This window comes from Macrotis lagotis, chromosome 1 (genome assembly GCF_037893015.1).
Source record: "Macrotis lagotis isolate mMagLag1 chromosome 1, bilby.v1.9.chrom.fasta, whole genome shotgun sequence".
Classification (NCBI taxonomy): Eukaryota; Metazoa; Chordata; class Mammalia; order Peramelemorphia; family Peramelidae; genus Macrotis; species Macrotis lagotis.
The window spans coordinates 448,212,540-448,227,052 of record NC_133658.1 but is presented as its reverse complement, the minus strand read 5'-3'; the positions used below and the strand labels follow the sequence as shown (position 1 = coordinate 448,227,052).

The 14,513-nt window shown below is 35.8% G+C and overlaps 1 protein-coding gene across 1 annotated transcript in view; it reads left to right on the top strand.

The window, feature by feature from the left end:
• Window positions 1–14,513, top strand: part of SEC23A (SEC23 homolog A, COPII coat complex component) — an 81,361-nt gene that overhangs the window by 35,056 nt on the left and 31,792 nt on the right. The window contains exons 10-12 of the mRNA XM_074213421.1: window positions 8,158–8,281; window positions 11,664–11,744; window positions 13,314–13,403. Of these exons, the coding sequence (XP_074069522.1) occupies window positions 8,158–8,281; window positions 11,664–11,744; window positions 13,314–13,403 (295 nt within the window). The remainder of the gene's footprint in view (window positions 1–8,157; window positions 8,282–11,663; window positions 11,745–13,313; window positions 13,404–14,513) is intronic.

The following is a 14,513-nucleotide window of genomic DNA, read 5'->3' as shown; positions in this document are numbered from 1 at the left end:
GAATATTGGGACAAATTCTTTCAAAATTTGATTTATATAATCTGTGACTCCAATCCCAAGTGATATTCTGCAACTGTTATTTTTTATTCTTCATTTTTGAAAAAAGACCATGAGGGGGGCGGAGCCAAGATGGCAGTATGAGGGTAGCATTTCCTGGGAACTCCTTCCCCAGGAAACTCCAAAAGCCATCAAATTATGACTAGCCAAAATTTATAGGGGCAGAACCCACAGAAAAACTGAGTGATACATTTTTCCCAGTTCCAAGATAACTTAGAAGTTCGATGGAAAAGGTGTGTTTCATCAGGACTGGGAGTTGAAAAAAGCCCAGGTTGCAGTGTAGCCCAGGAGCAGCTTGAAGGAGGTGGGGAGAGATTTCAGTTAGATCAGAATGAGTGTGGAGTGAAGAGCACTGGCCACAGAACCTGCAGTGAGAATCTGGAGAAACCAGTCTGAACCTCTAGAGCACAGCCTACAGATGGTAAGGGGGCCAGGGGAGAAGGCAGAAATATCTCTGCTCTCCCTGGGGGGCAGGACTCTGCTGTTTGCCCACACTCAGATCCAGTTTGCAGTTTGGGCTTCCATACTAAGATAGCCCAGCAGGGCCCCTCCTTACAACTCCAGGTCAGAGGGTAGTGCTGGGATCTTCTACATATGAAAGCACAGTCAAGAGAGCATAAGACTTTGGAGGAATGAAGGTCCCAGTGGGGTGTCCCCCCTGAAAAAGCCCAGTGCCTTGGAAGTTCTGTAAGTTAGTCTTGGGCAGAGGAAATGAGTAAACAACAGAAAAAGAAGAATCTGACCATAGAGAATTACCTTAGTCCCATGGAAGATCAAAACACATATTCATATGATGACAAAATCGAAGCTTCTGTATCCAAAAACCTCCAAGAGAGATAGAAAATGGATTCAGACTATGGATGAGCTCAAAAAAGACTTTGAAAAGCAATTTAGGGGAGTGGAGGAGAAATGGGAGCCATGCAGAAAAATCATGAAAACCAAATCAACAACTTGATGTAAAAAAATACAAAAAAATACTGAAGAAAATAATGTTAAAAACCAGTTTAGATCAAATGGAAAAAGCAAAACAAAAGGCAAATGAGAAGAATGCCTTAAAAAGCAGAATTGGTCAGCTGAAAAAGGAGATAAAAAAGTTCTCTGAGGAAAATAATTCCTTCAAATGCAGAATGGAACTAAAGGAAACTGATGACTGCAAGAAATGAGAAAGAAATAAAACTCTTCCAGAAGAGTAAAAAATTAGAAGAAAATGTGAAATATTTCATTGGAAAAACAACCGACCTCGAAAACAGATCCAGAAGAAATAATTTTAAAATTATTGGTCTATCTGAAAGCCATGATCAGGAAAAGAGCCTAGACTACATTTTTCAAGAATAATACAGCACAATTGCCCTAAGATCCTAGAAGCAGAGAGTAGAATAGAAATTGAGGGAATTCACTGGTCACCTCCTGAAAGAGATCCCAAAAGAAAAACTTCCAGGAATATTATAGCCAAATTCCAAAACTCCCAAATAAAAGAAAATTCTAAAAGCTTCCAAAAACAAATTCAACTACCGAGGCTCCACAGTCAGGATTACACAGGATCTGGCAACATTTTACATTAAGGCTTGTAGGGATTGGAATATGATATTCCGGAAGGGAAACTGAACATCCTCTTTCCAGGGAAAAGATGGACTTTCAATGAAACAGGGGACTTTCAAATTTTCCTGTTGAGATGACCAAAGCTGAACAGAATGTTTGATCTCCAAGTACAGGACTCTGGTGAACCATAGAGGGAGTAGAAGAGAGGGACTAACTATGAAGAACTTGATGATGTTGAACTGTTTGTATTCTTGCATGGGAAGAAGATATTGATAACTGATATGAACTTTGTCATTTATAGGAGCTGTTTAGAAGGCGCATATATAGACAGGACACAGGAAGGAGTGGAATATAATGGCATAATATAGTAAAAAGATGGAGTCAGTGGGTGATAAAGGAAAGCACTGGGATGAAGGGAAAGGAGAAATTTCACGTAAGAGTCAAGAAATAGCTTTTTTCAATGAAGTGGAACAGGGGCAGGCAAGGGGGAATGAATGAGCCTTCATTCTCATCAGAAATAGCTCAGAGAGGAAATAACATACACACTTAATTGGGGATAGAAATCTACCTTACCCTAGAAAAAATTGAGAAGAAAGGGATGGGATAAGGGGGAATGGGGGGAAGGAAGAGGGAATAGGAGATAGAAGAAGGGGAAGATTTTGGGAGAGGGTACTCAGATACAACACACTTTTGGACAGGGCCAGGATGAAAGGAGAGAGAGAGAGAAAGAGAGAGAGAATGAGAGAATGAGAATAGAATAAATGAGTGTGGGGAAGAATAGAGTGGAGGGAAATACAGCTAGTGATAGCAATTATGGGAAAAATATTGAAGCAATTTCTTTGGTGGACTTAAGATGAAGAAAGGAACTCACCCCAGAGATAATCGTTGGAATCTGAACACAGTCTGAAGTATGTTTTTTTTCCTCTCTCTCACTGTTCTTGAGGTTTCTCATCTTCTTGGGGGGGGGGTTTATGTTTACTCTTATAACAAAATTATTGTAATATAAAAAAATCATGAGCAAAGGTCTAGAATTGCAACTAACTAGAATTGCAATTAACTCATTTTCAGTTTAAAATGAATTATTAAATTTTAATATCTACAATAATAATAATAATAATAATAATAATAATAATAATAATAATGATGATAATAATCAAAGACAGTTCTAAAAGACTTGTGATGGAAAATACCATTTATATCTAGAGAAGGAACTGTGGAGTTTAAAAGCAGACCAAAACTTACTATCTTCAATTTCTACATATTGCCTTATGTATTATGTTGTTTATTTCTCTAATTTTTTTTTCTGATTTGGATTTGATCTTCTTTCACAACATGATAATGTGGATCTACATTTAGCATGGTTATACATGTAGAGTCTATATTAGATTGCTTTCTGTTGGGGAGTGGGGATGGAAGGGAGGGAGGCAAGAAAATGAAAAACTCAAAACCTTGCAGAAAAAGATTAATGAAAACTAAGTGTATATATATATATATATATATATATACACACACACACACACACACACACACACACACACACATGTATAAAAATAAAAAAATGAAGAAGACCATGACTTCAGGGAGGTGATGCCATAATCGACAAGTGAACAGGAGAACAGGATTTGACTTGAGGGGGTCCTGTGCAGAGTCACTAGCCTCACTTACTTCTCTGGAACCAACTGAGTCCAGTGGTCAGATATGAATCAGGATGATTAGAGATGGCCCTGGAAGATAATCAGAGTGAAGTGACTTGCCTAGGATCACATAGCTAGTAAGTGTCAAATATCTGAGGTTGGATTTGAATTAAGGTTTACCTGACTCCAGGACTGTTGCTCTAACTAGCTGACAGTTCACTTTCAACAGCTCTGGGCCATAATTTCCTCAACATTGACATGCTGATTTCTCAGGTTTCTTTCAGGTAATAGAATCTTTTGTTTTGATAGTTGTTCATTCTTAGCTGTTATAATCAAATACTTAAATGTATTTGTGATTTTATCACATCCAGTGGTGTGGATCGAAACCAATTTTAACCTGCCTGTTTTTTGAGACTGGAGAATTGTATGATGGGAGTCCACCCAATACTCCTGGAGGCTTTCCCATTTTCTCTTGATATCTCAAGGATGCCAGTGGAGCAATGCAGTAAGAGCGTTAATTATTGTTTGCTTTTGCTGTGTATTTTAATCACACATTTCTTTGGTGGCATCCTTTCCTATTATTTTTCTTTGTATTAATTTGTTATGTTCTGCAAGCTACTCATTCATTATGTCCAGTTCTACTCCATGACTTGTAGCCTTACAGTAATGGTTAAAGAAATTGGAAAACATTTTGTGATCTTCTAAAGACAGTCCATCTTATTCTCCCTGATTATTTCTGTGCCTAACTTGTTATTTAGCCAAGACCTTATATATGCTGATGGTTATATTCTGTACATTGTTCATCTGATTGATTATTTTCCATTTTTGTCATATTGTCCAATCTGATAAGTGGGAAGTTATACCTCAGGGTTGTTTTACTTTATTAAGCACTAGAAATCTTTTATGAATTATTACAGAAGAGAAATTGTCATTAAAACAGTATTACAGGGGCAGCTAGGTGGCATAGTGGATAGACCACCGATCATGGAGTCAGGAGTACCTGAGTTCAAATATGGCCTCAGACACTTAATAATTATCTAACTGTATGACCTTGGGCAAGTCACTTAACCCCGCTGCCTTGCAAAAACTAAAAAAAAAAACCCCAAACCAAAACTATTACAGTTAGGAAATTGATGTTTTAATTAAATATTGAATGCTGGCTAATGCTCAAAGTAAGGAATGTGTAGTTAGCAAGTTCATGAATTGCCTATTCTATTGTTAAGAATAATTGTTTATTCTGCATTGACTTCTACTTGTTGATATTTAGCTATATTTGCTCATCTTGGTTTAATGATGAGAAAATAAAAGACTATGTATCAACTATGCTTAGCTCTTTCCATTGAGTAGACCATCTATTGTCCCTCAATTCACTATGTTACTGGCCCACCTCATTTTTTGATCAGATATCTCAAATATCTCTAAATAGCTTTTATAGAATAGTGTCAATTCACAGTTCTACCAAAAGGGGTCTGATATGTTTATTTTCCTGCAGCCCCTCCAAAAATTGTCATTTTTCTTTTTGGTTAATGGGTAAGGGACAGTGATTAAGCCTTTCCATTTCTCCCAGTACTTTCTTCTTTCACCCATTAGCTCCATCTTTTTAATATAGTATCTCTACAAATTCTGTGCTGCATCTATATATTCTGCATCTATATATTCTCCCATATTGTTCTAATAAATGAGAAAGTTCATTTGAGTTGTCAGTATCATCTTCCTATGCAGGAATATTAGAAGTTTGACTCGCCTTTCCTGTATTACCTTTTTAGGCTTCACTCAAATCTGGTATTTGAAGATCATATTTTCTGTTCAGCTCTGATCATTTCATCAGAAAAGTTTGAACATGACCTATTTCATTGAATATTCATCTTTTCCTCTGAAAGATTATGTTCACTCTTGCCTTGCAGAGTATCATATTCCATACTCTATAATCCCTAAATATAGAAGCTGCTAAATCTTGTGTTATCCTGATTGTGGCTCCATGATATATGAATTGTTTCTCTCTGACTGCTTGTAATATTTTGTCCTTGACTTAGGAACTCAGAAATTTGGCTATAAATATTTCTGGCAGTTTTCATTTTGATATCTCTTTCAGGAGGTGATTGGTGGATTCTTTCAATTTCAATTTTAGTTTATGATTCTAGAATATCAGAGAAGTTTTTTTTGAAAATTTCTTGAAAGATGATGTCTAGGCTCTTTTTTTGTAATGGCTTTCAATTAGTCCAGTAATTTTAACATAATCTCTTCTGGATGTGTTTTCCAGGTCAGTTGTTTTTCCAATGAGATATTTCACATTTTCTTCTAGTTTTTCGTTCTTTTGGCTTTATTTTTTTATTTCTCACAAAGCCATCAGCTTCTATTTCTCTGCCTCCTTTACTTGATTTTCAAAATCCTTCTTGAGTTCTTCCATGGCTTCCATGAGAACAATTCACATTTTCTTGGAGGCTTTGGATGTAGAAACTTTGACTTTGCTTTCTTCTTTTGATCTTGCACATGATCATAGTAACAATATGATTGTATTTTTTTTTTCTGTTGTTTGCTCATTTTCCTAGCCTATGACTTGATTTTAACTCTTTGTTAGGGAGGGGCTCTTCTTCCAGGGTAGAGTGTGCACTTCCCAAGCTTTTGAGTGTTTTTGCAACTGTTTTCCAAAATACTTTTCAATACTTCTAAGGTCTCATGAGAAGCTCAGATTGTTCTCCTGCTCTGTGCTCTGTTCTGTGGGTGACCACAAACCCTCCCCTCTGCCCTGGAGCTGTGAGGAGGGCCCCTGCTCTGCTATGGCAGCAAACTCTGTTGTACTTCTGTTCCTCTTCCTGGGATAGGGGTCCCAGATTGTGAGTATGGACAAAGCACTAGATAGCAAAGAGCCCCTGCAATCTCCTTCTGACCCCCTTACTGTCTGTAGATTGTGAGCTCCGGAAGCAGCTGCTTCTGCAGATTCAGTGACTCCCGAGACCTGTTCTACTTCTGCTGGGGTTGGGTCTGCTCTCCTAAGGCCTTTACTGGTGTGAGCTCCATTCTTGTCCCAGTGGACAGAGTGTTCCTATTTGTCTTCCAAACTGTATTTGGCAGTCCCTGGGCTGAGAGAAACTGCCACTGCTGCTACTGATCCAGTCACAGTGCTTCTTGCTCCTGGATTACTGGCAATGGCTCACCCTGGCCAGGCATGGACTTCGTTCTCACCCCAGGGCAGCAGACCTTTCCCTGAGTCTTCGAAGTTCTCTGGTTCACCCAGTCTTTTTATGGGTTCTGCCAATCTAGAATTTTTTGAGAGTCATTATTTAAAGGTATTTGGAGTGGTTTGGGGGAGAGCTCAGAAAGTCCCTGCTTTACCATCTTAGCTCTGCCCCCATTTTCACTTTTTATTAATATTATGAACAATTTTTGTCATATGATATTTCTAGCTTTGACTTTTTCCTTTGAGAATTGCTAGTTTGTAGATTTTTACCACTTAACCTATTGGGAAATGGTTCTTGTTCTCTTGCATGAATCAATTTTTTTACATATTTTGGATACCTAGGTAAACATACTATAAAGATTTTTCCCATTTAACTATTTCTTTTTTTATTTTTAACTATTGATTTTGTATAATATCTTTAAATTTTTATGGAATCATAATTGTTTGTTTTACTTTTTGTGATTACCTTTATCTTGTAGTTTTGTAGATATTTCCTTCCTTGCTCTTCTAATTTGATTATGATGTTACATTTTATAACCAAATTATGTAGACATAATATTTATATTGGTGCTATTACTCATACTGAAGAATTGAGGAAAGTCTTTGGATGGTATTTTTGTTATTTCTTTTTATGTGATTTTTTAAAAATACTTGATAGGAATGGTGAGTTATGATTTTTCATTTAGAAAAGTAGTTTAAGGCATAGTGGAGCAGCGGCCCTAGAATCAGGAGGACCTGAGTTCAAATCCAGCACCAGACACATAATAATTGCCAAACTTGGGCAAGTCACTTAACTCCATTGCCTTAAATTAAAAAAAAACACCAAAAGAACAAAAACAGAAAAGTAGAGTTTACCTGTTTACAGTTATAGATACAGTTATCTAATATGAAATTCAAGAAATTTTATTACTACACACTACTGCCTTTGCACTATCATATAGTACAGAGAACTGGACACGATATCAGGAAATCTCAAAAACTTGCCTTTATAGCTCTGGGACATTAGGCAAGTCACTTCATCATTTTGAACTTCACTTTCCTTATTTGTTTTTTAGGGTTTTGCAAGGCAATGGGGATTAAGTGGCTTGCCTAAGGCCACACAGCTAGGTAATTATTAAGTGTATGAGGCCGGATTTGAACCCAGGCACTCCTGACTCCAGGGCCGGTGCTCTATCCACTTCACCACCTAGTTGCCCCAAGTGTCCACTTTCCTTATCTTTAAAAAAGGGAAACTGGTTTTTGTGTCTACTTGTGTTGTTTTAAGGAAAGAAACTTTTATAGAGCTTAATAATATATAAATTTGAGTTGGAATTATTTTTGTTAGGATACTTAATGAAAATTATCTCTAAAGATATATTGTGTGTTTTCAGAACTGAGGCTTAAAAAAAATTTTTTTTATTATCAGCTTTGTTTTGATGAACACTCCAAAAGTCCACTTAGTGCACAGTGCTTGGCATATAGAAAGTACTTAAGAGATGTTTATTGACTTTTGTTTGGTGATTATATTCTTTGAAAATATTCAATTTTAGAAATGGATAATGAGACTCTGGATCTCAGTTTCCTCATCTGTAAAATGGGAGCTTTAGGCTAGATAATATCTAAGGTACTTTTTGACTTTGATAATGTAGAAGTCTATGAATGAAATTTTAATCTTTGAAGCCTAAACTATAATTTCTTTCAATTAATGGAATGTGTTATTTCAGTAAATATGACTCTTAAAGTGCTTTTTTTGTTGTTGTTTTCATTCAGAGGTTACATGGTAATGGGAGATTCTTTCAATACTTCCTTATTCAAGCAGACTTTTCAGCGAGTCTTTACCAAAGATATACAAGGACAATTTAAAATGGGTTTTGGAGGCACATTAGAAATAAAGGTAAGAATGAAAACTGAAGAAATACATATGATATCTTTCCAAGAAAGGAGTCTGACTAAGCAAGACACTATAAGAACTTAAATGGGAATTTTTGGGGGGGTTTGTGGAAGACATAGATGATACACAAAGACCAGCAGACAACATAGAAAAGGTTTAGAAACTCATAAATGCCTAAGATAACATGTATAGTATTATATGATATCAACATATTTTATCTTTTAAAAAATAACTTAATAGTTCCAACTTCTCTGGTATGAAGAGAATGAAAAAAATTTTATGCAGATTTTCCAGATTGTGAGAGGCTGCACACCTAACCCTCACAAGGTGGAAGGTATAACTATACTATTTTAAAGTATCATAAGAAGGGGCGGCTAGGTGGTGTAGTGGATAAAGCACCGGCCCTGGAGTCAGGAGTGCCTGGGTTCAAATCTGGTCTCAGACACTTAATAATTGTGTGGCCTTGGGCAAGCCACTTAACCCCATCTGCCTTGCAAAAACCAAAAAAAAAAAAGTATCATAAAAAATAAAACAAATAATTTGAGAAAATTTCAAATGTTGAATAGCCCAATAGTTTTTTTAGAAACTATCAAAAAATTATCATTATTAAAAACAGAACTGTGTTAAGGAAATTTTTCTTTTCTTCAACTCAAAATCTATTTTTTTGTAACTCTCATCCATTGTAATCATCCTGTTTCTGGGACCTTAATGAGTTAGTCTAATTTTTCTTCCACATATTAGTCCTTCAGAAACAGCTCTCTTAGGGAATGAGCTTAAGGCTCTTCACCATATTGGTTGGATACACTTATTAATTTATTAATGTCCTCTCTAAACTGCGATGCCTTGAACTAAATACAAAAGTCAGGATGCAGTATTTTTATAGTTTTATACTATGTTTGTCTTTATGGTAGCCTTAGATCATGCTAGGCACTTCAGGTGTAAGAAGTAATGGCATAATCCCTGTTTTCAAGGACCGGAAAATCTAGTAGTAATAGGATATATATGCAAAATTTTTTGATATATATTAGAATTGGATAGAGAAGAGAAATAAAGTAATGAGATGAGTGGGGAATCATTTTTGCTTGGGAGAGATCAAAGAAGGTTTCACTGAAAAAGCAATTCTTGATGTGATCTTGAAAGAAAAGATGGACTCTGGGGTCCTTGTTTTCAATAATAGGAAAACAATGTACACAAATATATGAAAATGAGGGAAAAGAAGGATAAGGGCAAGATAATGAATAATTGGATTTTTCTGGGACAGTGATTATTTGAAGACAAAATAGTGTGATATAAATACTATAAAGAAACTTTAAAGCAAGATGACCTTGATTGGAAGGTTAAGGTGTTTGTATTTTGTATTGTAAGCAATGAAGAGCTGCCCTGATTGTTTTTGTTGAAGAAAGTAAAACAATTAGGTCTATACATTAGAATTTAACCCATATTCAAAGCAGCAGATATTGTTAGATGCCCGGGATTCAAAACCAAAACCAAAACAGTCCCTATCCTTAAAGGCTTATATTTTATTGGAAGAAACCACATGTGTGTAGATAAGTAAATACTATATACATATATAAATATAAATATACACATATAAATGTATACATACATCCATACATATACTCCCATACATATATATATTTGTGTGTGTGTGTGTGTGTGTGTGTGTGTGTGTGAATAATTTCCAGGAGGAGGGCATTAACAGCCATTTGTAGAAGCTTCTTGGTGAAGATGGTCCTTAAGGTGACCTTTGAAGGAAGCTATGGATAATGTGAGATAGAAGAAAGGAAATTTAGTTTATTTCAAATATGAGTTATGGGTTATGCAAAGTCTTAGACAATAGGGACAGGATGTTTAAGGGAACAGCAAATGGTCCATTTTGACCAGAATGTAAAGTTCTGAATCGGAGTAATATATAGTGAAATTGGAAATGTAGGTTGGAGGCAGATTGTTTGAATGAATACTAAACCAAAAATAACAGCATCATACTCAAAATTTTGGGATACATAAGAGATATTTAGTAAAGTTAATAAGACATGACAACTGATTGAATATGAGGGGTTGAAATCAATCAGGGAGAATGATGATGTTTTGTTTGTCCTTCATTCTCGAAGAAGACCATGACATCAGGGAGGTGATGCCCTGACAAGCTCATGAATTGGATGTGAGTAGGGGGCCTATGCTAAGTCACCAGCCTCACTTTCTCCTCCAGATTTGTATAGGTCCAGTGACCATATATGAATCAGAACAACTAGAGATGGCCCTGCATGTGAGGCAGTCAGGGTTGAGTGCCTTACTTAAACACACAAAGTTAGTATCAAGTGTCTAAGATTGAATGCAAACACCCATCCTCCTGACCCCAAGGTCAGTGCGTTAACTAACTGCCCCAAATGAGTCTTACTGGTTCTCAGTCCATTCTAGCCATTGTATCATGCAAGTACCGAGACTGCCAACCTGGGTGATTAAGAACAATAAAAAAGGAGTTAATGAGGGGGTGGGATTTTTGGGAGAAATCCATTAGATTATATTTTAGACTTCCTAAATTTGAGGTGATTATGGAATATTCAGTTGAGGTGATGTAATTCTAGAGTCCATGAGAGATACTAAGATTGTATATGGGAATAGCTTAGAGAGATGATAGTTGAGCCCATGAGTGCTGAGGAATGTGTAGAGGGAAAGATAAGTGAGACCTGGACAGATCGCTAAACTCCAAAAGGGTTCACCCATGAATAGGACAAAGGTGGCCATTCTGTAAGGGAAAGAGGGAAGGACCAGTTTGATAGATAGGAAGAGAGTTAGAAGAGGAAGATTTGGCAGCTTTGTGAAGGTTGAATTGGAGGAGAGAGGCTATAGAGGAATCTCATTAGGAGGCCGAAAGAAAAGTTCTAATAGGAGGTATTGAGAGCTTGATTTAGGGAAATGCATATGGTGGTAGAAGGGAGTAGCTAGAGGTGTTTCAGAGATGGAATTCATTAGTTAATTGATGTGAAGTGATGAAGGAAAGACCACTTGGAAGTATTTCTTAAGTTTCAGACCTATGTTTAGGAGAATGGTGGCAACACCAATAGAAAGAGGAAAGTTTAGGAGGAGGGACTAGTTGGAGGTATAATGCTTTTATATTTGGTTTGGGACATAATGCAAATCATGTCAGCAGTACATTCTGGATGGAGATTCCAATTGGCAGTTATAAATACAGGATTGGAAAAACTGGGCCAGAGATAAAAGATTTAGGAATCCTCTGCAAAGAGGTTGATAGTTGATAACTTTCTTGAAAATGAACTTGTTATGTTTTCTTGTCAGAGTAAAATAAAGGACTTAAATATTATTTAATATTTAAATATTAAATGAAGTTAATCATACTTCAGCATTTAATTTGCTTTTTTTACAGACCTCAAGGGAAATAAAGATTTCAGGAGCAATTGGACCCTGTGTGACTCTCAATTCTAAAGGACCCTGTGTGTCAGAAAATGTAAGTTAACTTTAACTAAAGGTTATCTCTTGGGGAGATGACTTGAGGGGTTGGTTTTTGCACGTTTTCTACCAAGTACAATGGAACATATACATACATACACACACACATGTATTTCTCATGCCCTTTTCTGACTACCTGCATTGGCTGTCATATCATGAATACTAGAAATTCAAGAAATGTAGGAATTTCGTGTTCATTAATTATAGTGATAATTTGAAGTCAGGGGACTTGAGTTTAATCTTAGTTTAGTTTTTTACTTGCCTTTCTTTGAACAAATCACTTAACTTTTTTTGGGACTCAGTTTTCTGTAAAATAAGCTGGACTAGATGTCTTCTAAAGTCCTTGCTCTTCTAAAGTTCTATGCTCTTATTGTGAATTTGTTTACTGTTGTTTTTTTCCACTTCCTCTTTAAGAGTGAGTATTTAGTAATTACACTCGTTTTGAAAGTCACCTCAGCATGTCTGTCCTAACTTGGTATCCCACTTTTAAAAGGTTGTTGACCTTTAATTAAATAATTTAAATTCACTGATAGTATACTAATGAAGCAATAAAATAGCTCAAGTCAGACAGAACAGGAGAAACAACTTTATAGTACATGATCAGTTTCTGAACAATCTAAATAGGCATTAAGTTTTATATCCAATTTATCAAAACTTTTTTAAGCTTCTGCTTTGTGTAAGCCCTTGTTCTAGACATTGGAGATACAAAGATCATTCATGCCTTTAAGGAACTCATATTGTATTAGGGAATACAGCATTTATACAGAATATAATTTTGGAAGAGAGTGAGAATATTAGCAGTTTTGTTAATTAATAATTTTATTAAAGTCAAACTGTATGTCAAGAACTTAAAACCAGTTCCCTTTTTGAGTAGAGGGCTAAAAGTTTTCCCCAAAAGTTTGTTCAGTTGTTTGAATACTCCTTAGTACTAGATTGTTTAGTGTTGAACATTTTGTTTTTATAAAAGAAAATAACATTGATTTTTGAAATGTTACTGGTAAAAACTAATGGAATGCATGTTTTTGCCAGTAGTTCCTGTAGAGGTTGCTATAGTTAGTACTTATCCATAAATATATACTCTCATTGAATTATCTGAATATGTTTTACCTAGTTTTTGCAATATGAAATTGGCAATGTTTTTGAAATAAAATATTTTGAGGGTTATGTATGAATTCTTCTTAAAACTTCTACTTCTTATGTATAATGTTTTTTGCAAGACAGTGGGGTTAAGTGGCTTGCCCAAGGCCACACAGTTAGGTAATTATTAAGTGTTTGAGGCCTAATTTGAACTCAGGTACTCCTGACTCCAGGGCCAGTGCTCTATCCACTGCGCCACCTAGCTGCCCCTCTGAGCATTTTTCAAAAAAAGGTTTGCACATGAATTATTTTACTTGTTTTATAATATAATCTGCTGAATTCTAAGAATTTTATATTTGTCATAATTTTCTAGAGGAAATTATATATTTATACTTCAGATTTTTGAACTTATTATATAACTTAATATGTACTTTATTATGTAATACTTGTTTATTCTTGTTTTTAAACTAACTACGTGGTATACTTTTAGGAAATAGGAACAGGTGGCACTTGTCAGTGGAAAATATGTGGACTCAATCCTAATACAACTTTAGCTCTGTATTTTGAAGTTGTCAACCAGGTATGATTTTCTGTATTTTAATAATGAAGACTTAGGAAAAGAAAGCACATTTTCGACATAGCCCTGATAAGGTTCTGAATACTTTATATTTTCTTTTTTAAAGTGAATGATAGAATTATATGATAAGACAGCTCTTTTATGAGCCTTAGTTTCCTAATATGGTTTATTTATGTGTGAAAACTAAGTCCTTTGTAAATATTAATAATTTAAGTAGTCCATTAATATTTACAAAGGACTTAGTTTTCACACCAAATATAGTTCATCATGGGAATTGGATTAGTATATATCCTTCCCACTCTAAAAGACAGTTTTATGATTTTCTGACTTTTAGAACTTTCTAAATTCCTATTTAAGGAATCTTACAAATATAGTGTATTTGTGATCTTTCATTGTGGTTACTCTCTCCACTGAGGCAGTGTGCAACACATTCTTGCCTATGGAATTCTTGTCTGTAGAGGATCTAGCTATCATACAGAGGCCTTTCTATAGGACTTGCAATGTTTGTGAGTACTACCAGGGCAGTACTTGGTGCTTCTTGGGCAGCTGGATGGCCAAGTAGATAGAGCACTAGCACTAGCCCTGGAGTTAGGAGGCCTGAGTTCAGAGCTGGTCCTGGACACTTGACTTGTGTATGTGACCTTGGGAAAGTCACATTCAGGACCTCATGTCCAGGACTATATCCAGTTGTCCTGATTCACATCTGGCCAATGGACTCAGATGGTTCTGAAAGACAAAGTGAGACTGGTGACTGGGCATAGCACCTTCTTATTTGAATCCAGTTCACTTGCTTGTCAAGACATCATCTTGCTGATGTTATGGTCTTCTTCATGAACAAGTACAAACATTATCTTTGAGAATGAAGGACAAATTTCAACTTTTTCACAAACTATCATTGACAGTATACTCCATCCTACTTATACTTATAATTCATTGTCTCTATTGCCCTCTGGTATCTTTGGAGATTATGGTGCTCTGATCTGTGGCTTTATAGCTTTACCAGGAATGTTAAAGAAAACAAGAGATTTTTTGTAAGGAAATAGATTGATTGTTCAAAGTCCTGCACAATTTCTTAAATGCAATTCAACCTACTTTCTTCCTCTGATGACTTGA